This window comes from Cebidichthys violaceus, unplaced genomic scaffold (assembly GCF_023349555.1).
Source record: "Cebidichthys violaceus isolate CVI_PGR_0920_01 unplaced genomic scaffold, fCebVio1.0.p SCAF_15, whole genome shotgun sequence".
Taxonomy (NCBI): domain Eukaryota; kingdom Metazoa; phylum Chordata; class Actinopteri; order Perciformes; family Stichaeidae; genus Cebidichthys; species Cebidichthys violaceus.
In genome coordinates, this window is record NW_027176318.1 from 13,003,766 (window position 1) to 13,031,072 (window position 27,307).

At 41.0% G+C, this 27,307-nt stretch overlaps 1 protein-coding gene across 1 annotated transcript in view; it reads right to left on the minus strand.

The window, feature by feature from the left end:
• Positions 1-24,272, minus strand: part of LOC137871979 (cadherin-7-like) — an 82,093-nt gene extending 57,821 nt beyond the window's left edge. The window contains exons 1-2 of the mRNA XM_068710130.1: positions 24,189-24,272; positions 23,319-23,921 (exon numbers count right to left, since the gene is read on the minus strand). Of these exons, the coding sequence (XP_068566231.1) occupies positions 23,319-23,555 (237 nt within the window). The 5' untranslated portion in view covers positions 23,556-23,921; positions 24,189-24,272. The remainder of the gene's footprint in view (positions 1-23,318; positions 23,922-24,188) is intronic.
• Between the last annotated feature and the right edge of the window lie 3,035 nt (positions 24,273-27,307).

A 27,307-nucleotide genomic window follows, 5' to 3' on the forward strand; every position in this document is an offset into this window, starting at 1 on the left:
CTTCAAAATGAGAGAAAAAAAAGGCAGTTTAATAGACTGATAAATCTACACAAACAGATGTGTGTGATGGTTTGACAGGCAGGTACAAAGGAAGCGCAGATAGCTTTTTTTTAGAGGATAAATATGAAAATGCAGAGGCAGTTTTCAGCTGGGCTAAGGGATACGGGTTCACGGCTCCCTCTCTCTCTCTCTCCGACGAGGGCGACTGTTCACATACGAGAATCGGCTTTCAATCAAAGTCAGAAATGATTTTCTGAATTGTGTCTGCCATTTATACACTTTGTCTCCATCCGACAGCCGCAGCTCATATCTGCACCTGCTGGCTGAGTCATAACACCGAAGAGATAATGGCTGTTTCCATGTGGGGAGACAGAAATGGACTTGAACAGTTTCAGTCAAGATCTCAAAAGGCAAAACAATGTTATATAGACTTTTTTTTTTTTTAAATTCAAGTTCTGACCTGAGTATTTAATAAATGAGTCATTTATGTTTCCTTCAGCGTTTTTCACATTAAATCAACATGAATGCGAATGTCAGTTACATGTTATACAATGCAATGCTTTATATAACTCTTAAACGTAATGCACTCACAGCCTGTGATGCACTCAAGAGCCTCTGTTTTGACAAACCGGAACAATCAGATCTGACAGGAAATAATGGAGCAGCCAGTGTGTCGCGTTGGTGAAAGTTACAGGGCCGGAAAATTAAATAAATAAAAAGGCTGAGAAGAAATCGCTAACAGTGCACACCTTTTTAAATATTTAAAAACTTTAAAAACATATCTGCAAAAGTCAAAAATAGTAATAATCTACTTTTGACTCGTCGTATTTTCAATTTAAGATATTCTCTCACACATCCCTCATGAGATCCTCAACACAACTCAAATCATTAATTCGTACGAGTCAAAATGCAATTAAAAAGATCTCAAATTTAATTAGTGTTATCTGACCACAGCGCACTGTGGGTATCTGAAATGTGAATCCCATCAGTATAATACATAATACATTATAAAACATGCTTTCTGTGAAGTCATTACAGATATCTTAAAAAGATTTCTGACCAGTTGAAATCTATCAGAAGATTTCTTCTTACCAGCCAGAAAGCATGTTGCATATATCTTGAATTAGAAATCTGCAGTTATGACTATTCAAAATGTATTTGTAGATGTCGGATGTGTACTTTGTTGTGGTCGAGTTATGGTTAAAACTTGGAAAGGAAGCAGATCTACAGGCTCTAAAAGTACAAGTCAGGTATGCAGAAGTATTAAGCAGCTGAATCAGCGCCTATATGAATGCTACAAATAATGAAGTATCACCAAACTTCTGAGAGCTATGTGATTTAGGTGAAGTGGAAAGTGAGTCCCATCTTCTTTTGTACATATTATAATGATTTAAGAGAGTTAACGATCCATGAAATGGCTTGACGGAACCCTGAAATAATTAATTAATAACGTTCAAGTTTGCTAACTTTGTCTCAAACAATAGATTATTGAATTAGTATATATTCTAGACTTTCCAGTAACTTCAATTTAAATGTTTCCGTGAGTGATTTATGACTTTTGTTGTGCTCAATGAATTGAAAGTTTCTCTTTTTAATACATTTACTGTGAGAACCATTGCATAGTGTGTATGACACAATGATAAATATGTAATTTATCTTTGATTTATTCATTGTTAAATGCTGCACATGCAGGCAGAAACAACAACTACCTGTTTAACGGCAAGAGATGCAACGTCTATTACATTAAAGCTGATTATCTACCGCCCAACATGAGCTCTTCAACACTTTTAAAATGTGACGACAAAAATTAACTTTGATTTACTGTTGCACAACACGACGGTGTTGGATGTAGCCTTTGACACACGCATGTTCATTAAAGACATGCTGGAGAGCTTCCCAGGTCTGTCAATCTGGCGCCCCGGTGCCTTGTGTGGCGTGCCAGCTTTGCCACCATGCAGATTTGTCATCCACATCAATGAAAGCAATCAAGCTAGCAATCAGGGCAAGCTTTCACTTATTTTTTATTTTTCTGTCTGTCTATGTCTTTCAGCGTGTGTGTGTGTGTGTGTGTGTGTGTGTGTGTGTGTGTGTGTGTGTGTAGCATTCAGCTGCCCTCATCACAGAGATGCATATAAATGGAAGACAGGAATAGGCATCCCTTTCAAAGTATCACGGGTGAGGGAATCAAAGCTCTTTTGTCACAATAAGGCTCCTTAGATGCTATCGGTGCGACGACTGTTTGCCTTTTTTCATGTGCAAGTGAGTACAGGCTACAGCTGACAGCCTATTGAGGGATGAATCACAAGCAAAACGTGAACAGTAAGGAGGAAACCGTATTTCCATAGCAGGTGGCGTCAATAAAAGAAAAGCGTCTTTGCGTGCTGGAGCTACAATAGTTGTTGTTGCTCCGCTTGTCTGCTGGTTAAAATGTAGAAAAATAACAAAACTGGATAAACAAAGCAGTTCACTTGTTTACTGAAATTAACTAAATTACTGAACATATGGTGGAAGTTTATATCAGTGCAAATGAAGCACCTACTACAAGATGCTAAACAACCAAACTGAATTTAGCACTATACCTCCATCTTGAAATATGGATGTATTGCACATTTTCTTTATCAGAATAATCTGGACAATTTGAAAATGAGTACTTGTTTGACACGTAGAATTCGGGTTTGTCTAAAAATGCATTTTGTCTGAATTAAATCCATCTAATCTGTGACATCTGTGAGATTCGTTGGTGAAAATGACAGAAACAGACCCAGAATCAACATAAAATAGATGAAAAACAAAGATTTGTTTTCCATCAGAACTTGAACTCGGGTTTAGTTGAATGGGACACAACCAAACTGTGATTGTTTTGCCGTGAAAGCACACGGGGTGGAGCTACGAGCGAGCGTCACAGCTCATCATAGGACCAGGGTTATTAATGTGACGTGGACCAATCAGACGCATTGTGTGGACGGGACAGAGGGACAGAGTTCTGCAGGGACCGAGAATGGAGAACTCAAGTGCAGAGTTTTAATAACTTTGTTTGCGAAGTACGCCGCAATACAACAGTAGAAGTTGGTTTGGGTGACATTGCCGCGGGCTTATAAATGACATGATTGCAAAACTACATGCAAAAGTGACAAAAAGAGCTGCTAGGGATGGGAGCAGGACACAGAGTACAGTAGAAGAGGCCACGGTGGGCTATTAATATCACTTGACATACTGTTCAGGAACTCTGGTCCCAGACTCAAACTCCGGCTCATCCAGTGTTACAACCTTCTGAATCCACTGAAACATTGTGTTTCTACAAAATCACGACTGACAAATACCCCGAGGTCACGGATTATGGATCCTTTTTGTTCATTTATCACAATTTGACACATAATATATCAACGTTATGAATTCCTACTGAAATGTACCAATCTGTGACATCCGCCCAGCACTTTAATAAACTGTTCTGCTTTCAAATGTGCTAGAATAATATACTTAATTTGTGTTTCAACAGAATTTGTAATTAATGTGAAATAAAGCTAACAAAGGCCTAATTGGACGATATATTTGTGACATGGTGTGATGAAGATTAATAATTAAATTAGAGTAAAACAAAGAATAATTGAAATACAAAGGATACAAAAAAATACACTGAAGAGTATAAAGTATAAAAAAGTGTATACTGTAGTTAAGTGTGTACAAAAGTGTATATTGTTACACTGCAATTACATTTCTATAAACAAAAAAAGTAATTTATAACCTTTAACATTTTACTGTTAAAAGTAGATGGCAATCTGAAAGAAATCTGTATGTATTAAGTATTTCCATTATATGGAGGATTTAAAAATGTCACTAAAAAGAGTCCGGTTGACACAATTAAAGTAAAAAATAAGTTGTTCTTCTCTATTCTATTAAATAACACATAGTCCTATTGAGAGCAGCGACACAAATGCAAAGACAAACCATACATGTGGACATGCACAAGTTTCACTGAATGCATTGTGTCTCTTTTTGTCCCTGCCTTGCTATAAACAGACTGTTACACGTTACATTGATTGATTTTAGCCTGAGCAAATAAAGTGCCGCACTGTAGCCTTCAGACATGACAAGTCCAAACATGACATGAACAACAATGCATGTTAATGTCAGAAATAAAAGCTAATCTCAAGTTTTAAAAAGACTCTTTGGATCGAGACGATAACCGTGAATGACCTGGTGGACACCAAAAATGGCGATCGTTGCAGAAAGGCGACGAGTTTGAGGAGTGTATGAGCCTCGTGGTAAATTTTACTTTCATGATTTAGTTTGGCTACTACACTTTTAAATGTGACAAAGTACGGTGGTCCTTGTTTTCCTCTTGGCTCTCTAGAGAAAACATGTTCTATCGTGCAGAAAATAGAAAAAAAAAGGGCGAGAGTCACAAAAGATGTTCGGCAGACAAAGAATCAAAACTGCTCTATCATTATATTGTTATCATATTGTGTCAGCTGTGTAAGGTGAACTTAGTCTGCTCACAAAAAAAAACCGCAGTCCACTTTGTGTGGTGACGTCTATAAAGTTGAAACGTTGTACAACTTTAGAAAGAGCACCACTCTGCCAACAAAAGTGACAGGCCTTTCCAAAGTGGCTGCTTTCCATCTGTCTTGCAGCCACTCACCATTGGCTGAAATATTAAAAAAAGGCCCTGGCAGTTTGTTTAAACGCCTTAAAACTGGCCAACATAAGAAGGGGGTATTTCCACTGTACCGTGAAGCGGGATCCACTCTACTTTGTGTGTAAAAATGACAGTAAAACAACTGCATCTGAAAAGGCCTTGTTACGTACTTTTTGGGACGTCTATGTGTCTTTTGTGCGAAAGGTAACTGGATTTGCTCATTTAAAACCCGTCCAGGCGGTTTTGAGTTCAAGAGCGGCGCTCGCGACTCGTCAAAGTCACGTTTATTAAACTGTGAAGCGGTGTGCAACCGCCTGGGAAGGGATTTCAGGCCGGCACTTCAAGCTGATAATCACAGATCTGTCTGTCACATCACACGCTGAAATATCAGCACGCATCGGATGAACCCCGCCAAGGAAAGTTTTCACGGCTGTAGACTCGTAGTCCACCGCAAATGAACGCAAATCCACTTGGATATCGTCAAAAACAATGCTTCTTATTACAACGTGCTAATAGCTATTTCTGCATGACTTTTAATGGTGCCAGTTTGCCAAATCGTTAACAAATATAAGTTTAAAGAGCACGGTTATCCCCCATATCAACAAAGAAAAAACATACTTTGTCAATTACATGTCTGACGGCATTAGCGTCGTCATTGTGAGCACCTTAGCATGCACACTGTGCTTTAAGCATTCGCAAAGCCGCTAGCATGGCTATAGAATCTTTTTTTCTTGTTAAGATGTAGAGAGCAACTCCCTGAACTATTCATGTATTCATCAATTCCCATTCTTACACGTACCCTATGTGTCCCATTGTGCCAATAACGTCAATCAGGCCACATTGTGCGGCAGCGTTTTTGTCTATGACAATGTATACGCATGCTTTATGTTCAGTCAACAGCTATCCAGCTGTGGAGAATTAAATATAATAACATGTATGTGTCCTTGTGTTCATGCGCCTTTTTAAAAAAAAACAAAGAAAACAAATGCCATATACAAAAGGTTATTCATGAGAAAAAAATATATAACAGTAAAATAATCACATACAGTACTCTCACCATTATTTAAATTCCTCTACTTCTCGCGTTTTCTTCCACGTCATTCATTTTCATTTTTGTTTTTTTTCCGTAATGCTTCGGGAAGCATAATTGCCGTTGTTTGTTTACTCTAGTTATTCACACGCACTCAAGCTCTCCACAGCAAACACAGGCTTTGGATGGTGTTTGACACACATTATTTTGATTAAAAAGCTGTTCAGCGAAGAGTACTCATCGCTGCGAGCACTCGGAGGTGACCGCCTGGTGACAGTGACATCAATAATCTCTTCTCAGGCGACATTCACCTACAATACACGGATGAAGATGACCGACAAGGACAATGGACAATCCAAATATTGAAGATGTGGATCAGGAGAATGATAAGCACCTTATTATTACCCATAAATCAGGCTCTTTCAAGAACTGGAGGCCGACATTACTTAACCATTTATGACTCTAACACACAAAAAAACTGTTTCCCGGGGTTTAGGACATTGGCGATGTAGTCGTAAAAAAAAAAAAAAAAAAAAAAAAGCCAGGTTCGGGCTGGGACATTTATTGTATGTCATCTTCCATCTCTTCCCCCTTTACTTCCTGTCAGCCGTCTACTCTCTAATAAAGCTGCACTTTGTAACTGGAGTGAAACGAGTCGTCGTCGGTGATGGGATGGGAAGGGGAGGGGCTCAACGTTTGGATGAGCGGGACGTGGAGTGAAAGGGCAGGCCTCCTCAGTGTTGGGAATAAATAGCGTCGTCACCAGTGGGAAATGCTCCATTTGTTTAATGTTCCGTTCTCCCCGAAGTGGAACCCTTGTAATCGTACAGACATGGCAACCTCACCATGTATACCACCCCTCTGGAATTTGATCAGAGCTAAAACTGTTTACCAATGTGTGCAGCCTGACATTTATTGAAAGTGGCCTTTAGTAAAAGTCATAGCTAAAGCGTGAAGAGGTTTTCTGATGAGCTTCTCTTCTCTCTGGGCCAATAAGGCAGACACCGGTGTGTTAAAAGAGCAATATATCATTCAGTCACATCAGCTGAGGAACAGGTGCAAACAATTATATCTGGATTTACTTAGACATGTGCAAATCACTAGTGCGGCTTTCAATCCAGAACCGTAATGCTTTTGGGATTGCACCAAGACACAGGATCACAAATGTTTGTGGAAGATGAAGAAAGTACATCGTAGTGTTTATGTGCATCTGTGCTGTTTTTAGCCATGTGTTTAGGGGTGGTCAGTCGGTCCACCACCTTGTTCCAGACAGAAATATCAATTATTATGGGATAGATTGCAACTAAATTTGCCCCCAAGCTTTTTGATCCATACATTGGTCACCGTGAACTCTACAAGCGGTTTTCACTGAATTCATGACACACCAGAGTTGAAGTGATTACAAGTTTTTTTTCGACTTGTGAATGGGCTAGCATATCACATCTAGTAAATGTGAAAGAAATGTCAATTGTTTTTTGAAATTGTATACCCTGTAAACCCTGCTGCCATTTCCACTGTGCCCTTTTCGCACATCTGCTAACTACAGGATTTTATATTTATAGAGACTTGTGTTTCCGAACAGCCGCCTCGCCTTTAACTCTCGGTTCTCTTTTGACCTGTAACTGATCTTTTAGTGACGGACGGTTTCTCAGCAGGCAGCGTCTCACTTCCTTATTTCAACCGTCTGTCTCTAAGCAGGTTACGTACCAGCATATAACACCTACATCCTTCAGAGCAAAGGTGTACCTGTAATACTGTGCGCTGTGCTGTGGAGGCCACTGATCTCTGTATGATCCGAGCCCATTCGCAAATGAAAAACATCTGGGTTCTCGATCTTAATTTCAGATTCCCACCACAAAAACGTCCAAGTTATAACATAACTTGCATGTTTATGAAAGCTTTGCTTTATCCAGCTTGAATACCAAAAAAAAAACACAACATACACAGGAAACTTCACACCAGCCAAAGCCGTCGTTCAACAAAATGAAACCCTAATTTAACGGGTATGGGTCTGTCGATGCACAGAATTTGAATCATCACGTTATCGACTCTCATCTCGACAATGTGAACGCTCAGTCAAGTCATTAACGTGGGAATCTTTCCCATCACTTCCATGCACTTCCTCAATGACCGCAGCATTAGACTCTTTGTCTTGTTGGCTTACACTCATCTAACATTTTCATGCAGCCTTGCTGTTAGTTTGGACGATCAACACGCAGTTGAACCTGAAAATCTGGCCACTGCATTGAGAGGAAACGCACCGAGCAGTGCAGACACCTCGGATATCCGAGCAGCGTGTATGTTTCCTTTGTGAGTAACGTGGCATTATGGGCTGTACTGTTCATTCTTTTGCTCACATGACATTTGGGAGTCTCACTGTCAGCAACAAGTCAGCTTTGATTTTGCCTGCCGCTTGTGGGAAACCGATGTGTTGTACCCGTCGCCGTGTCGCTGCCTGAAGTACCCCAGACAGCGCGGGAGTCAGCATGACGTCTCTGCTGTGTGTGTGTGTGTGTGTGTGTGTGTGTGTGTGTGTGTGTGTGTGTGTGTGTGTGTGTGTGCCACAGTCTGCTGAAGAGACCCCGAGGCCAACAGATGAACAGTCAGCAAAAGTTTGGCCAGACATTTTTTTTTTTTTACAGACCACAATTTTTTATTTTTCTACCAAACTGTTTTTTAGTACAGTAGAGTTTCTATCTGAAAGGAATTTTCTTCTTCAAAATAAAATACATAACATTTCTCCTTTGATTATTTTCGTGGACGAGCGCAATGTCCGTGTGTTTATAGAAATATAACAACAAATTCTTCTATCGATGTGTCGTGTCGGTCATGCTTTATTTAGAATAAATGAATATTTCAACTGATTGGTAGGGCTTTTATTTATTTATTAAAATGTCTTTGCAATGTTGTTGGGCAGTCTTTCACATAATCTTGTTTTGTAAGCCCTCGATGGCAGTCGCCTGGTCCGATCCTGAACACCGCAGTGCATCCTGGGAATTTGTTTGGGCCTAACACACTTAAACAGAGCGCTAGAGATCGCTCAATCACAGTGAGATAAGTACAACTCATTTTCAACAATCATTCCGAAGCGCCGAATACCATGTGGGCGAGTTCAGTTTGTTAGCCGTTAGTAAATCAGATGCAATCCGTCTGTAACAAATTTAATAATTGTGTTTGACAAATAAATATGAATCAGGTCATAAAGTGCAGCATGTTTGCATCTCAACAACCACCACATTTGTATGCAGAAAACCCATTTCAACAACGTAGATTCGGATCAGATTTGTTCGCTTATAATAATGTTGTTTAGTCGACACAGGAGTCAAATAGAAAGTCTCACTCTATGTCTACAGGCCATCATTAATGATCAGCGCGAGTGCTGTAGAACAACTTTTTTTTTTTTTTTCCCCCCCATTTAATCTCAGCTTGTCTTCCTCTACTTCACTAAATGAGTGCCTACATTTCCCAAGATGCACAGACAACATACCAGAGGCAGCTTGTGTATGGATTTTATGTGTAGGTGGAGAGAGCAGTCCTGATACTGTAAATACATCTCCACAGCAAGTGCAAGAGCTGAAGTGTTTCGAGACCAAACTCAACATGTCTTGTGGGTGCACTCTGGTCTATTGAATTTATTTTTGCCAGTATCAGAGTCTCTTGACAATGTTTTAGACCTTTTTTAAAAAAAAAAGAAGAAAAGAATCTGTGAATTGAATCTACGTCAGAAGTTTCTTACGTTTTTTGCACTAAATCCTGTCTTGATCAATATCCTTGGAGGTTGACGATAGAGACAATCAAGCTCGAGACAGATGTAAATACATTTAAATCTAGTGTGCGTGGTGAGAAAAAAAAAAAAAAGAGTATGGTTTACATGTAATAACATTAGCGTATCATAAGCGCATGTCTCCTAAAAATCCTAAGAACAGAAACCACACATTTATTTGAATCCATGAACTCATCTGCATGTGGCCACTGTACTCCAGGAGCTCCTGGTAAGCAGACAGCTTTATGTGATCTACTTTAATTGATGGAATGCCATGTAAAGTACAGTTGAGATCATATATAGGAGCATAAAACAGACGTGAATGACCCCACAAAGCATTTCCCTGTTTGCATTACGGTCCACAGCTAATTATGATGAAAGCCCACTGTAGCGCGCAGTCAACGTCGGCTGACGCACGTCCACACTGAAGCTATATCAGTGCGTGTTGACGCCAGGCTCTTGAATAACTACTGCACTCCATCACGCTGTGCCATCCTTTCTCCAAACGGAACACTGCTGGAGGTGTGACACATGCTGAAGTCTACCTTTTCCACAGTTTACAAATACAAATATATCAGTTAATAAAGACAATGCCACTTTTGTTCTCTCATTTTAAATACCTTCAATTTGCCTGCTAAAGGCCTTTGTGTGCATATAATTGGATTTTTTTTTTCCTGACACAAAAAAAAAAAATTGTCTCAAGGACAATGTCTCTCAGGAAACAACCAGATACGCATTCAACTCTGTGAAGACTTATGTTCATTTTAGACTTTTGTGTTTTTGACAAATATTTGTAAGGCTGCAACTAACGCTTATTTTTCATTATAGATTAATCTGTCAATTCTTAATTAAATTAATCGCAGGCGACTATAAACTGAAAAATGTCAGACGATGATGAAAAATGTCCGAGGAGAGTATTTAAATGCCTTGTTTTGCCCAAACGAAACCCAAAGATGTCTCACTTTATGATATATGAAAAGCAGGGAGTCTTCCTACATGAAAGGCTGAAAAGAAGCTTTTATGGATGCATATTTACCAGCGATTAATCGTTTAGCAAAGTAGTTAAGTCACTTTTCTGTCGATCCACTAATTAATTAAACTTTTGCCGTTTCGGCGTTATACAACGTAATCGCCATCATGTAATGCTTGCTGTTAAATGTTCTCTTCTTTGAGAGGTGAAGTATTTTCAGCTGAATAGCACAGTGAAGTATAATATGTGTCCTCAGCCTCATTTCAAGTTTTTGACACATTGCTCTGCTCTTTGACTCAAAGACGTCCAGCTGTGCTTGTGTCGACACCAATGTTCATGTCAGACGGCCGTGTGGGAATCAGCCCTCCGACCAGTCCAGCCATGTGCCGCAGCCTATCCTCTGTCTGTGAAGGAGAATGTTCACAGACGGAGAAGAGTACTTTTCCTATATTCTTTGTATATCAGCTGTGATTTGTCGATCACCACTGTATACGTTATATTCTTAGGGCTACAATGAAATGATTTTGTTATTGATCAATGGTATGATTATTTCCTTCATTTCAATGCAGAAAATAGTGGAGAAAAAAAAATGCAAATTACAATTTTTCAAGCCAAAGTAGATTTCACAAAAAAAAAAAGCCTGTTTTGCTAAAACTAACACCAAACATATTTAGTTTACTATCATGCTAATTAACAACTGCTGGGCACTTTTGCTTGAAAATGGACTGAGATAATATAATACTGTCCATCGCCAACCACTGGCATCGAATGTGAATGAAAGACATTTTGATAGAACTCATTGACCGATACAACCTAGAGGTCCACAAGAATCCAATAATTCAACCTCTGCTATAAACCCCTGAATGGAACCTAGAAAACGTCTTTCACATTTCCGTTTAGTAACTTTAAAAATAGTCAAACTGAGGACCTTGAAAGCAGCATTATAGTATTGTAAAAGAAATGACAAGATTCCTCAGCGAAGTCACAAGGGCGTTAATGTGATTCGTAAAAGCGGTTCTGAATTCGTCTATTTATGTGTTGACCCGGTACTGATTGGTGAAGGTGGCCAGTATTCTTCCAGTTGCAGGGATTTGAGGAAAAAAAAAAAAAAAAATGTATTCAGAAATTGTTTGAATTTGTGTTTGACTGAAACAACACGGAGCAACTGACTGACCACTAACACACAGTCCACCATGAGACGCTCAAGGACCGCAGCCGTGTTACGTGAGCTTCATTTCCTGGACCTACACAAGTCAGTTACAGTAAAAAAACAACAACAAAAAAAAAAAAACATGTTTACTTTGCCCCAGCTTTCCAATTTCCTTTCCATTCTCTGAGTACATACCATAACATGCCCGTCGCCCACCACTAGCATTAAAGTATATACTATACCAATCCTGAGCCCTGTATTTCAAGCCTTCCTTTAATTCTGTGGGGAAAGAATGAAAAAGCCCACCTGGATAGTATAACGTGACCGAAGACGCCGTGTTGGTGAGAAAGAGAAGACAACACGAGGATAATGCCATCTCTTTTACACTACTGACAGTGCGGCTACGATCCAAAGGGATTATAAACAACTCAAACAAGCAGTACTACTTCAAACAATAAAATACCTTATTAAACCTCAACATGAGAGGGCCTTTGGGAAGGAAGACTTTTGATGTGTACACAATCCCTCCAGTAGTGAATATATTTAGTATTGCACGAATGAAAAAGAGCAAATCACTCTCCTGCCTCCATTCTTCATTGTGAGGGATATCAGGAGCCAAATTCAATAACTTTAGATCATAGCCTAATCCATCTCTGAATCATCACATAGTCTTTGCATAGCCTTAGCCCCTCGGCATAATTTAACACTGTCAGACTATGAACTCATCTCCTCCATAGAAAATGAATGGGCTTGGTTCCAAGAACAGGATATCTTCACGAAAATCCCTCAAACCTCTCTGGAGCCACTAAATTTAACTGACTTCAGGCGGTGTCAGAGCGATATCTGCTGGAAAGACCAAAATAGAATCAAATTTCAAATTGGTGAAATAATTTGTTTTGCAGCTTTAAATTACTTTTTGAATAGACCCCAACCAATCATAAGGCTAAGGTCCTATTGGCAGGAAGTAAAGTTTAATACAGGTAGTTTGGAAATTGTTATAAAAGTAGTCACTTTTAGACGTGTTTTTATGGAATGAATTACATAAAGTAGGAAGAAAAGGGAAGGAAAATTAGGAAGAAAGGGATAGCCATATAAAAGAAAATGTCCTTGCTTTGTCATGGGCACAACAAAAACGACAGCCCACTATGAGAAAGAACAAGTATTTACTACACAACACAACATTGCTGCACCACCCAAGATTCACTTATCCCTGTTGTCCCTGAAATTGAATGAAGGCTTTGGGCTAAGAGAATGAGAAGAAACAGAATTGATTCAGCCACCAGCTCTTTCCAATACCGTTATTGTGCTTCTGAATTCCATGAATCAGGCCCGAGGCTCCGTCTGTCTGATCCTGGACTGGATCGAATTTCCAAAATCAGTCATGCAGAGTCAGTAATGAGGGGGTTAGTTTTGTTCATTGAAGCAACCGAAATCTAAATAGGGCAATTATGTTTTTACAGGCATGCCTGTTCCTCAGATGAGGAGCGCGAGCGGCAAAGGTCACTTTTTGCATTCTGATTATTTACGAGATCATTTGGTCGCCAAGCTCAGGCTTTGAGTGAAATACCTTTTGAACAAATGACAGGCTCGTTTCCCTTATCTACGATGTCTCCAGTCAGCCACTTTGGTTCAGACTGAAAAATCTCAACTCTCGGATTGATTGGCACAAATGTTGTCGTTCAGACTCCCAGACAATAAATCCTTGTGACTTTGAAGATCCCCTGAGTTTTCCTATGGCGCCACACATAGACTGTATAAAATATGGAAGTAGTCTCTGTGACTCCACCCACCGGTTTCTGAAGAGCTGTTATGAAGCTCAAAGTCAAGATATATATATGTGTAAAATCTGCCAATCTGTATAATCTGTTTTTTTTTGTCTTCCAGTACCACATGATTGATAGTTGAGGCCCATTATTAGCCAAGAATAAAAGCTTGAATTATTTGTTTTCACATTCTACAATGCAATTAGTGACTATATGCAATTAAATGAAAAAAAAAAAAAGACCGTAATGTATTCTACACAATGACTCAAACATGCGAGTCGAAGATAGAAATCATGATTAACGCAACCAAGTGCACGATTTCTTTTCTATCCGTGGCCATTCAAAACAGGAAAACAAAGTAGGCTTTATCTCTGTGTACTCCTGCTGCCAAGCCTATTTTTTCTCCACACAATGAACCGGTGACAGAGATCTTGGGCTGCTACCAACATGGTCTGCAAATGATAAAATACACCTCCAAGAGCAAAAGGTACCCAGGCACCGTTGTGAATCACCAACATTAGTCCGATGACTGGCCCATACAAAACCTTAATTGCCTGGTGTTACTATGCATGGGTTCTTTCTCCACAGAGCAATGAGCCGCTGCACAGCATATCGCTTTTCAAGTCACGAAACATTAGCAGGAACCAGAACATAAAAAGTAGAAAGAAAAAAAAAAAAAGATTTGACCACATCATTAAGAAATACTTGCAAAATGTGACACGACATCCTGTGAATCTTTTGAAGCTGCTACCTGATTATGTTAACCACACCTTGTGTGATGAATATATATATATATATATATATATATATATATATATATATAAATGAAGAGCACTGATATGGAAATAAGCACAGCACATTTACTTTCAACACAGCTCAAAGTGAAGGTTGTGTGTGTTTGCCATGCTTTCAGAGCAAATGCCAAGTAAGAAAGCTGTAGTAGAAAGGCTATACTAAGAGCTTTTCCAGTACATGTAGGTCATTTCTGCTCCCTGTGGAAATAAAGCCAGTTTTAGGATTAGGGGCTATGATTCATTATGACTGAATTTAATTACAGCGAGAGGTGGCCAATGCACCCCCCCGTTTTAACATACATCCATTGGATGGTAAACGTCTAGTAGAAGGTGTGGGGGTTGGGTTGTATAAAGAGTGTGTGTGTGTGTGTGTGTGTGTGTGTGTGTGTGTGTGTGTGTGTGTGTGTGTGTGTGTTGGGGATGGAGGAGGAGAAGAAGCTTCAGGTTACTCTAGTAGAGCTGGGATTTGAACACGTTTACATGCGCGCGCGCACACACACACACACACACACACACACACACACACACACACACACACACACACACAAGCAGATTACTGACCGTAATCAAGTTAAGGTGAGAAAGTCTGATAACTCGTTTTTGTATTTCTTCTCCTACCATTTCCAAAAAACAGTCAGACATCAGAATCAACGCTAAGTGCACTATTGTAAAAACAAACCAGTAGAGTGAATGCAAATTATTATAAAGACTGTCCATACCATTGGTATACATCAAAGAAACAACCAGTTAATTGTTATCAGAGATAAGGTAGTGCTGTGTTTTTGTACCTTCAAAGCTCTGTCAAATCTCAATATTTAATAATTATAAAAATTTTAGCAATGTTAACAGCACGTCTCCATGGATAGACGTCCACTTTAGTCCTTACTGAAATATCTCAACAACTAATGGATGGACCTGCGACAAGATGAATTGAAAACCTTCTCGCGCCATCATTGCATCAAAATAACAATTTGTTCGATACTTTGATTTATTACCAAATACCTGCAAAACTAACGATATTCCCATCAGCCTCTGTTTTGTTTCGTGTTTGGTTACGTTTGCACGCTAACTGGGGATGCACCGATATGGAGTTCCACAGAAATCATGTCTCAGGCCCATGCATTTTGCATTTATCATATCATTGAAAAACACAGTAGCATCTCTATGCTGACGATACACAATTATATCTTTCCTTTGACAGTAATGACACCAATCAATTTAACAACCTCCACGTGTGCATTGCACAAATCATTGACTGGATGGTGTCAAAATGTCTGCGGAATCATGTTTCCTCCCATCTAACATGACTTCCTCCTGCAGAAACCTCGGTATTATCTTTGACCGGCACCATTAAAGGAATTACAGAGCTGCTTGCAGTTTGACCATTTATCCATTATGTTTAGTGAGTTCATCCTCTCTGCTCACTTGCTATAGCTTTCTCTTGCATTATGTGGCATTGAGGTGTTAAGGTGTAACTGACTCATGTTAGAGTTTACTGGGGAGTTAATTGGTTGTTGTGATATAATATATATATATATATATATATATATATATATATATATATATACCAAAGGGCAGCCGCACACCAACTTATACGTCTACTTGTGTTTATTTTATTCGTAAACACAAATAGGTAATATTATAAACTGTATGTTTTACCAAATCATAATTTTCCAATTTGCAATCTTTCTTCCTACTCCCTAGATACAAGTACCCTTCCTTGGGAATCATTATTGTTCCTTCAGTGGCATTCTCGACCAACGCTTCACATGCAACAAATCCAAGATGAGGTTATACTAGACCAAGTCAGTTGGTTTCCCCTTTACAAATCAACCTCTGTTAATCAAATTCTTCTTCTTCCCTTAACATGAAAAATGAGACCAGGATTCTCACTTAGATGGATGTCTCAGGAATTAGACTACGTCTAAAAGTGGAGAACAATCGGATTACTATGGTGCTGCGATGTTTGTAAGAGTCGATGGAGGTTTGATAGGCGTTAACCTGGGGTCCCTTAAGCAACAGAGGGTAATACAGAACGAACCCAAAAAAAAAAAAAAAAGCTTGATTCTTTGAAGGAGAAATAATAGAGAGATGAGGAAACTCAATATTGCTGCACTGATCCTCTACATTTACGATTCTGTCTGGCGGTGTATCAGGCTTGTATGAAAACCAATTTCAGAAACACTGAGATCAAACTGCTTTAATTTCTTACAGCTGTGAAATGTAATTAGTCAGTGCATGAAAAATGGCCGCCCCTCTAAAATGTCTTTGAGGAAAAAAAGTCAAGTAGCCTCTGCACACTGACGCCTGACCAACATCTTTGTCTTGTGCCTCTCAAATCATGTATTTTTTTCCCCTGTTCTCCAACTGATACTAAATACGTATATCACAAAAGGTAAATGGCCTTCCAACCTCTTCTTTAAACCACAAGACCTTCTAGGAGGAACAAATAGCAGACATTTAACTGACTTCTTTGTTATACATGAGCTGCTGTTAAGCCCTGCCATGCTTACATTATTCATCGAAATGAAGAAGAGTGCTTGATACCCCCCAATACACCAAACACAATAGGCTCAGAGCCACCTGTTATCCATTTTGTAGAGAGAAAATGGAGAGATCTAAAAACGTAACTTTTGTGTATTCATGGTATGTCTACACTCTCAGCACAGGCGGAGGACCTCTCTTGAATTATTCAAGGTCAGACCTGTTGGAGATGTGGAAAATCCAATAGATCAGCACTTCAGGAAACTTCCCCATACTCAGACAAAAGAAAAAAGCATAAAAAGAGGATTCAGACAGAAAACATGACATGAAAAACAACTCCAATCTATCTCCCAGCTCCCTCTTGCACACAATATTGCTTACTATGTAATTAAGTTACAGTATTGCCAGCGACAGGAGAGAGTATTCATCTCGTGCAGTACATCCACCAAATGCCACATTGACGGACATTTGTTTTTACCGAGCCATAAACAGACCTCCATAAATTTGAAGAAACGAAGGCGGGAGGTGAGACAAGGGGAGAGTGAGTAAATCCAAGCTCTAAATAACAACTCAAGTTTGCCAAAAAGACAAACTGCTTCTGTGATGAATGCAAACATATGAAGCGTAAATCACGGTGCAAGACCAACACCCTTTTTTCAAAGCGACTGCGATGTCTTTGTCGCTTGCCTACTTTGACTTGCACAGGTCTTTTTTTTTTTTTTTTTAGTAAACATGATGTAAACAAAGGAGAAACTGCTGGGCTGTAGTTCATTTTATGTCTGGAGAACAAGCACTTTTATTCGACAGATTTATCAAATTTAGAGTGCGCAAGCTACCCACTGGAGCAAATTTGCCTTCATAGTTTATGGGTCAAAGCAGCTGCAGACCCACAGTCTACCCACTCAGGTGCTTCTACTGATGTTCTCTGATTACACCTTACTCAGGACTGCGTAGGCAGGTACAAATTGTGCTCGAATGACATTTCTCTCACTCTCTCCCGTGACAATTGTTAAAAGGTGTCAGGGCAGGCACACTGTCACTTGGTGATCACGTATGTATGTGTCTTAAAGCTCCACCTAACGTCCACCTGACTGGAGGTCAAATCCGTCTCTCGCTTGGCTAAATTTAGACAGCCGTGAAAATAGAGACGCAGCGATTGATCGGTCCCACCGGTCAAAAGCGGCCGATCGGTCAACTGGTGTCGTATAACACCTGGCAAGAACAAGCGTAGAGGAACATCCTTTTGTTGTCCTGTAATTGGGTGCAGTTTGGGAGAAAGTTCATTTAATAGTCAATGAACATTGGATTTCAATTTTCCTTGAAAATGGAAATTGGCACAAATCTGAATTGGCAGGGCAGATTTAAAAACAATTGAAATGGGTCTGGAATATTGCAATAAGTGCCTCTCAAAAAACAAGATGCAGCTAAACAATACTGTTTCTGCTGGCTAGCCATGCAAATGACCATATTTGTATGACCATTTAGTCCGTACAATCAATAGTTTAAAAAAAACAAAACACCCTAAATGTGCGATAAATTCAAACATTTAGTTGGCACGCAACCCCCAAATTTGAGATTTTACAGTTTACTGAAATAGATAAAATAAAGATTGAAAAAATATTGAAAGCCCCTGTCGTCACTCAAAACCTCTTATAGACTGTTTGTGACTGTATTTTTGCGTTGTGTTTGGTTAAAGTGTTGAACTGGCTTGTTTTGGTCCTCATGTCTGGCTTTGTGGGGTTAATGGCACAAAATATGATCGTTCACACGCTAAGATGAATGAGTCCAATTGTGTAAACTTGGAAAACCCATAATTTTGTTGTCGAAATAGTTCTCTTTTTTAAAAAAAAATAAAAAATTCAAGCATCTTGAATTTGTCATCCACATGAGGTGGAAGAGGTATTTACAGAGACTTGTGCAGATGTATCTGAGCTGATAGCTTTATTTGTGAACACAGTAAACTCCTTTGCAATCATCGTTATTCCTATTTTTTTCTGGAGGAATATACAGTTTATCGAGCGTTTACGCTACGCTGTCTTGACTTTGTCCTGACCTCTTTGCTGGACATCTATAAATTGCCCTTCTGACGTTGACTCCCATGTCTTGGCCCCTATATGTGAGAGAAAGTGTAAACAATGTCCCTCTCCTGTCCTTTCCCCTACCCCGCCGATAGCTACCCTGTAGTCTAGTTTACACTGCTGTTTTCATCCACTTTGATTCCCTGGCTCTGATAAAGGCTTTCCCACCATCCCAGAGGCCCCCAGGACGTCTCATGAGCTCCCCCCTCTGTGAGCTCTTGTCTCTGGGTGCCGTGTGTGTGATGTCCCCTCTGTCAGCTCGAATCACCCTCCTCTCCGGCTCAACATGCTGCTCTCGCCGCTCCCCAGCTGCACCGCCGTGTTTGCGGCACCAGCGAGTGTGAGTAGACGCTACTGAGGCTGACCTTTGCAGCGGCGCCCTGTGCTCTATGATTCCAACCCATTTGACAGCGAGCGTCTAGTGGAATGCTAATGAAGTAGCTCGCACAGTAACGTGCTATGTTGGCTCCATTGTAATTATCTGTGGGATTATCCCTGATGCCCATGATGCAAATTGTTTGATTATTAAACTGAATTACTGTCATGCACGACACCATGGTCCCTGCTGCCATGTCAGAAATTACTCACGATGCACACTCGGGGAAAATGCGTAATCGCTGTTGCAATAAATATGATCAAACAGGGGCAACTGGTTGCAAAGAGGAAAAAGGGAAAATGTCCTGTTTCCTATGTGAGATAAGTCCTTTCCTTTCTGCAGTCTCACTGCAGTCTCGCTGGACAACAAGCTATAAGAGATTCTACCATTTGAGGTTCGTTTCTACAGTCTTCTGTGAGTGTGAGCCTGAATGTGGCCTGAATTATAAGGTGATATAGGTCCAACTAGTACTCTGATGGTTAGCCAACTTTGAAGACATATCTATAAATAAAGTGAGATTCAGCATAAGGGCTTTTGTCTGTGTGCTTGTACCTCAAAGGCATTCTCCAGTCACTTGAATTGAAACTGATCCATGAAAAAACAAAAAGGAACAAAAAGTTACTGAATAGAAGAGGGGATGTTCCAAAGGGTAAAGCGAGGGGAAGTCGGTGCATTAACAAAACAAAGATCCAATCATGTGTTACAATAATTGCACGTCTGCTAACGTTGCTTATTCAGCAGAAGCTACAGATTGGTGCGTTTCAACACTTGCAAATATTTAATCACATGAACACCCGGCAGAAAATGTTAATCACATCGTGTTTACAAGTAAGTGTTTGTTAAGTGGATGAGTCGCTCCGGCGTTTGCGCTTGTTTAAATATGAGCGTGGCCAATTTGCAGCAGGGAGGCTGTGCGGTTTGTTCTTTAATGTATGTTTCCAATGGCTTGATGTGACTGCAGCTGATTCCAGGCCAGTACACTTACCCGAGGCAGAGTGCCAAGGCATAATAGGACATTTGGTTGTGAAATTCAGAATCTGACAGAATGCATTAAAGCCAAGCAGACTGCAGATGCAAAGGGAGTAGCCAGGACCAAAGTGATGACTTCCCATTTCCTACCAACTGTATCATATTTCCCTTTGCTTCCAGCCAAACAAATGACCAAATTGTGCAGCAACTGTGCCATTGTTTGGACACAGAGTCCTATTGTTTGTCATATTAGATACCCGCACACATCTGACAAAAGCAATTACCGTTTATGTCACTCTGGTGTTTTTGCCTATAACCGGCTGGAAATTTGAGGGCCGAGCTTTGGTTGCGTGCTTTTTATTTTTCTGTTTTTCGCAAAAGCGACATAAAAAATAAAAAAAATTCATTTCTAGTAAGGTCATCCTCCTGACATGGCAGGACCTTCCACGTCGCTCACACTGAGTCACGAGGTCAGGGTGTCCCGCCCAGACTTTTTTTTTATTTTTTTATTTTTTGCAGTGGCGGCGTGCCCTTGTGATACCAAACAAACACACACCATGTGACAACTATGATCTTAGGGAACAAATAATGTGACAGCCCCTCAAGCGCCCAGGCAGTCTGCTCTGCCAGCGGGGACTAAATGAATCCGGTTTTTCATATTTCTGAAAGGGTTAGATCGGAGCTCGGGCATGAGGTCAGATGTAAAGATGTAGCCAGTGTGGCTTTATACACGTTGTCTTCCCCCTAGACTGCTAGGGCCACCACTAATACAAACACGCAAATACAAAACAAAACAAAAAATCAATCAATACATGGGAAGAATAGCTGTTAGAAAAGAGGTTAGAAATGTTCATATTCCACGAGGATAAGCAGGTCTCTACAAATATATGAATAAATAATCAGCCTGTTTACGTCCTGCGGGATTTACCGACAAGAAAAACAATCAGACACAAGCATGTGGAAAAGAAATTAAACACTTCAAATGTAGCGGCCTCTCTCCTGCAGCTTTCAAATAGCACACGCAGGACAAGGACACAACATCCAAATCAGAAAACAGATGTCCACAAGCAAAGAAATACTCTCAGCAGTCACAGAGAGTAGATATCTGGGGACACACGGATCAGACAAGACGGGGTTTTTAAAGATACTGCGGACGCCTGGACAAGAAATAACCTTCAGCTGAACTCCAGCAGTGTCACAAAATACACTCGCTCTGGCTTGCTTTCCTCCAGCATCCCTCCGGCGGGAAAAAAATAGAGGAGAACAATAGGACAGTCAAATGTATCCTAATTCCAGCTGGAGACGCTAATCCAGTTCAGAGACGGCAAGGAAATGGGCTTGCGAGAGCAGACCCGGCAAATACATGCAGATGAGAATGATTATCCTGCGGATGAGCGGAAAGATGAAAACTAATTTAATAATAAGACCAGAAAATTCTCCCAGATAACGGGGATCTGGAGACCAATCCGAGACCCATCTGGCCCGCGCGGCACACACTGGAGCCGTTTGACGATGCGGGAGCTGTCCACTTACAGAGCGGAGCAGGAAGCTCTGTGTACACCAAACACTGTGCTGTAAAGCAGCAGGTTTACAACGAGCAACTTCAGCTAAATGTTGTTTGATGAAAAGAAGAAATCCTAAAAGTTGTTGTAATTTGGATATTTAGATCGGAAAGTAACAGAGCAGTACATTTTGAGGTACTTGTGCCTGCATGAGTATTTCCATTTTCTTCTGCTTTATACTTCTACATTTTAGAGGGAAATACTGCCGTTTTTACACGTCATGTATTTGACAGTTTTAGTTACTAGTTACCTTTAGAAGTGGAAAGTAACTAAGTACATTATTTCATTTGCCAACACTTTACTTACTTTTTTTTCAGTTAATGCTGTCATTTACGTAAACTAAACCACATTTCAGAAGGAAACATTGTGCTTTTTACTTTTGCCATGACAGTTTTTTATCCGCTTTAGTAACTAGTTACTTCCAGCAGTGGACTATTACTTAGGACCAATTCAGGTTCTGTATTTAAGCACATTTTGAGGACAAACTGTGCTTTTTACATGACATTTTTAACAGTTATAGCAACTATAGTTACTTCCAGTAGTGGACTGTAACTTAAGTCAGGTTCTGTACTTAAGTACATTCTACTTGACTCTTTAAAATGCATACTGTCTTGTACATCTACCTCCCTACAAGTATTTTATTCAAGTCCTAAAACACATTTGTAGGTACTTGAGTTTGTACTTTCACTTGAGTATTTACATTTTTCCACTTTATAGTTGTACGTCCCTACATTTCAGAGGGAAAGAATGTACTCTTTACTCCACTACATTGATCTGACAGCTGTAGTTAATTTGCTGATTGACAAGAAAGGCAACAGGCCCAGCAGTGTATAAAGCAGCGTAAAACAGCTCATACAAGAGTAGAATGCTTCTTATACATCAAGGCACCACTAATAATAAATCCAAGCATATAACATAATTAATAGTCATTTTCAGATTCTGGTGTCTGAATACTTCTTCAACTGGTGTGCGTACATTTTGCTACCTGAGGAAATGTGATCCATAACAGAAAAGCAGTGCTACCATACCTCATGAATACATGATTAGTCACTTTGTCGCTGCATCCTCGCGTTAACTAGCACCATTTGTGACACCGGGAAGGTTTCAAACCTATTTATCTGCCAAAACATGCATTACTTTGATCTATCTGCTTGTACCCTGGTAGAACACCTACTGTATAAAGACACATTTGAGTAATATATATATATATATATATATATATATATATATATATATATATATATATATATATATATATATATATATATATATATATATATATATATATATATATATACACCTTTTTTCTGGGGACTGATTACAATGCAAATTACCCTGTCACGTCGTTGTACATCGGCCTCTAAACTTAAACTGCGCATTTATACGAGCGCATACCTCAGCCTGGCTGGGGGGAGAAAAAAAAATATGCAAGAATACCTTCCTACACTGTCTGTTCATATTTCATTTGTTTTACATTTTATATAGGGCATTGGGAATATGTACAACTCTGTAAAACACTGCTGTGTCCCAGATTTTGCAGGTCATTATGGTAAGAGCTTATTGATATGTGTATCGCTGTACAGGTGCACTAAACCTGGTGCCAGACCCGCAGAAAACAGGATATGTGTGAGTCAGTTTATCATGAGGGTTTCTTTTGTTTCATTGTTCTTATTGTATGTGCATGTAGCAGCACATCGTGCAGCCGTGCTTGTGCTGAAACATTAACAGTCACAGATCGCTTACCTTGCCAACATAAAGTGGTTCATTTCCTGTGTACTCCTCCAATACGAAGAACTGGTTCCATACCCAGCTGCGTTTGTGCCTGTGCAGGGCCTCCCAGGGGTCTGGATCAGAGTGCGGGGACTTCTCCAGATCCCCAGAGCTGGGATTCAGCCCCCAGCAGCCCCTCTCCCGCAGGGGACACAGGAGTGCCAGGAGAGCCAGGGCTCCGCATATGCCTGAGCAACACCACCCCATCATCTGGGCCCCCTCCAAAAAGCACCGAGGCCAGAAGAGGAGCAACAACAACAACAACAAAAAAAAAAAAAGTAAAAGAACAAATAGACAGCAAGAGATGAAATGTCAAAACCCTCAAGGTTTTATCCACACAGTCCTGATCTTGTGTTTCACCACAGAGCAAGAGCAGTCAGACCCTGAAAAGAGCGCATGGGTTGAAAAAGAGTCAAGCTCTGCATTTTGCCGTGTTGCTCTTCTTTTTTTCCTGATTGGAGACTAGAAGTGGGGTAATTCCCTCCACTTAGGAGCCAGGCAGTTGACATTAAAGCTGGGTAACAGGGTCAGGGGCGACCGGGCATGGCTTCAACACACAGGCTGTATAATTGGCACCTATCAGAAGAGAGAGAGAGAGAGAGAGAGAGAGAGAGAGAGGGAAGAGGGGGGGGGGACAAAAAGAGGGAGACAAAGAGGAGAGAGAAAGTACCGTCAGCAATATCGCCTCTGTGACCGCAGTCACTTTAGACAGCAAGTAATGTGCTTGCTGATGCAATGATAATGACGTTTTTTTTTCACCAATCCTGAGGAGAATGGTCAAAAAAAAAAATTGAACAGACAGTGAATATTGTACGTGCAGTCAACACGGCGTCCTTCACCTACACGCATGGCGGAGAAAAATGGTCTGAGGTCAAGATGTTAATGAGGGTAAGATGGAGGAGGGAAATGACAATGATTTCACAGCGGCTGAAACAACAGTGGCTGCGTGGAATAACAATCAAACCGGCATTCAGCTGGCTCCCCATTATCCGGGCTTCACCTCACCAAGGTCGTTATTTTGTCACATTTTCTCTCTTTGTGCGAGAGCGTGGCGTAAACGGGCGGCGAGAGCGCGCCGCTCAAAACTAACAAGCCACATGATCTTGCGCGGCGGGGCTCTCATCGGCCCGAGATTAAAAATAAATCTGAGCTGTCAGCGGCATGATGGCCCGAGCGCTCCTGACCTCTACTCCGAGCAGTCTGTTCGTCCCGGCCCGGGCTCACGCGAGGGGATCTGTCTCCCTGCCGTCGTCATGCCGTGACAGATCCCCCCCCCCCCCCCCCCCCCCAAGATGCCGGGACATGAAGCCCCGTCAAGAGCGCTGGAGAAGAATCGGCTCCTGACAGATAATGCTCTTCATGTCACAACACATCCAGGAAGTCCCGAGCAGTTGAGCAATTACATAAACGTCCTAATGTAATATCGCTGGTATTATCTGTCTAATTTGACGCGTAACAGTGACTTCCCTCAATGTATTATTTTTGAAGGAAGGAATATGAAAAACGCGTGGGAGAGCTTGGGATGTTACTGATTCAGAAATGGGATTTTAAACTGCAGGAGGTCTTCTGAAAGCAGTCGTTTAAAGAAAAGAAAAGCAGAAAAAAAAGAAACCTGAGAGCTTGACCACACATATTTATTTCCTCGCTGACCTCTCTTTCTCTCTCCTCTACGCTGAGTATTGGCAGGGCCCTGGACGAGGAAGGTAATTGCTTTGGCATAAAGTGACCTCTTTCTTCCCACACGGATTCTTCGGTTCTCATTTCACGTCCTCTCTGTTCCCCGTAGCAAAATAAAAACAGCACACCACAACATCCTGTGGAAGTGATTTGCTATATTTCTATTTTGCCGTACAGCGAAAGTAATTATCCGGTGCTAATAATCAACACGGATATGAATACCAACGGCGTGATTGTCACCTCTGCAGACACCTCGTGTGTTTGCGAGGAGCACCCCGAACATTAGAAGTTCAAATTCTTAATGGAGGCATTAAGAATTTGATGCCTCCATTCCCTTTCCAGTCCTCCCTTTCCAGTCAAAAGAGCGGAAAGCCCACAAACTGTATCCCAACTTTATCCCAGAAGCCATAAATCTGTGGAAACATCCACCCTGATCTGCTCAAACATGAACTAGAAAACAGAATACACGCTAGGGCTGCAACGCATGACTGTGGACACACACACACACACACACACACACACATTCAAAGCCACTGCCTCTGCATGACAATTTAATGGTGGAGGTGGAAAGTGGAGCAGATCTGTCTGCAGGGCAGCTGTGGAGGCAGGTTGCAGCGGTGGTATTGTGGGGGAGAAAATCGGCGCAGGGTCAGTTGGAGCCCGGCGTTCAGGTTAATGCTTCTCATTCCGCTAAACCCTGAACACTGGAAGAGATGGGAGTCAGATAGAGACCGGAGATAACACTAATGTAGCTCTGGGTGCAGCAGATATTGGCTTGTTATTAAATGAGTTTTTACCGATTTGCTGTCTAGTTGATTTGACCAAATTATTAAGCAATTCATGCTGCGGAGAAATCCATTTTTCCAATACATCTCTATTGTTGATCATTTTTAAGGATTACAAGCGCGTGGCGTCAAATCTAGCTTGAAATGAGCTGCTCTACTTCGCAGACAAAAACACAAAAGAGGCGCATGTGACGAGAAGTGTTTCATGAAGATTATCTTCTCTCAACTGTTCCCCCTCCCCCCCCCCCCCCCCCCTCTTCTTCTCCTTCCTGTTGGTGTCAGGTGATTGACAGTAAGCGGAGCGGAACGCAGCGCGGCGTTGATGTGAAAACGCTCGACTCGGGCACACTGAAGTGACAACGCAGCAGAAAAAGAAAACTTTGGACGCCCCCAAAAAAACCAAAAAAAAAAACCAACAACAAACAAATGAAGGCGTCGCTTCGACTGTGATGGATTATCTCACTCGCTGGAAGTTGTTTTTTCATACTGTACAGGAGTGTCAACCGGGCCTGATGTCTTAAAGTATGATGACTGACTGTGGAGCTACAAAACAGGAAATATGGAAAGAAGAAGAGCCACATATCAAACCGCCTATTATTCTTCATATAAGGCACTTTTAGCCTTCTGATGAATAGCTGGGGTCCTGCATTACAGCACTGGCAATATGTTGGCGCCAAATGCTCTACATGCTGTGGCCTTTAATTAGCATTAACAAATATCAACGCAAAGTATCATATTCTGGTAGACTCAGTCTACCATTACCAGCCTTTAAAACAAAGAGAAAGAGCCCATGTTTGACTCCCTGTGGAGAAGCAGACTCATTGTGTCAACGCGAAGACGCCAAATTAAGTGAAAATGTGAGATAAAGCCGTGAACGTAAAGCCTCCCCGCCGTCCCCTGGCTCTGTTTCTCTTACACACAGTGTTCTAATCCCATTTGCCAGCCTCACAACAGGATTACCAGTGCTGGGGCGCTCGGTAACCAATCACACGCTTCCTCTGATCCATATTCCCCTCAATCATTCGAGTGTCTTCACTCACACGGGCCAGATCACACAACACAAACCGCTGAGAACTTAACGTCGTTGCGGTTTCAGGCGCTTCGCGACGGCTGTTTGAGGTTATGGCATAAAGTCAAACCAGCATGTGGATCACAACTTTTTTTTTTTTTTTTGTTTTTTTTTGCAATGAAAAGAAAAACTAAAAAAAGGCAGCAGGTGAAGACTTTTCAATAATGTGGCTCTTCACTGATTTTCTCCTGCACCTCCGGACCTCTGGAGGAAGATCAGAGCACGAGTTCATCTTCGGAGCCACAACAAGCCTGTAGCTGTCGGGTCGTCGAGGACACCTTCAGTACAGACGGGCGAGACTCTCGCTGACGCCGGTTGGTTTCCCCCCATTAAAGGATTTCTAATAACTCATCTCGCATTCATTTGGATTCCTCCCTGCATCCTTTCGCTTGCAGATTTGAGGCTGACTGACACTGTGGGCAAGGCACGAC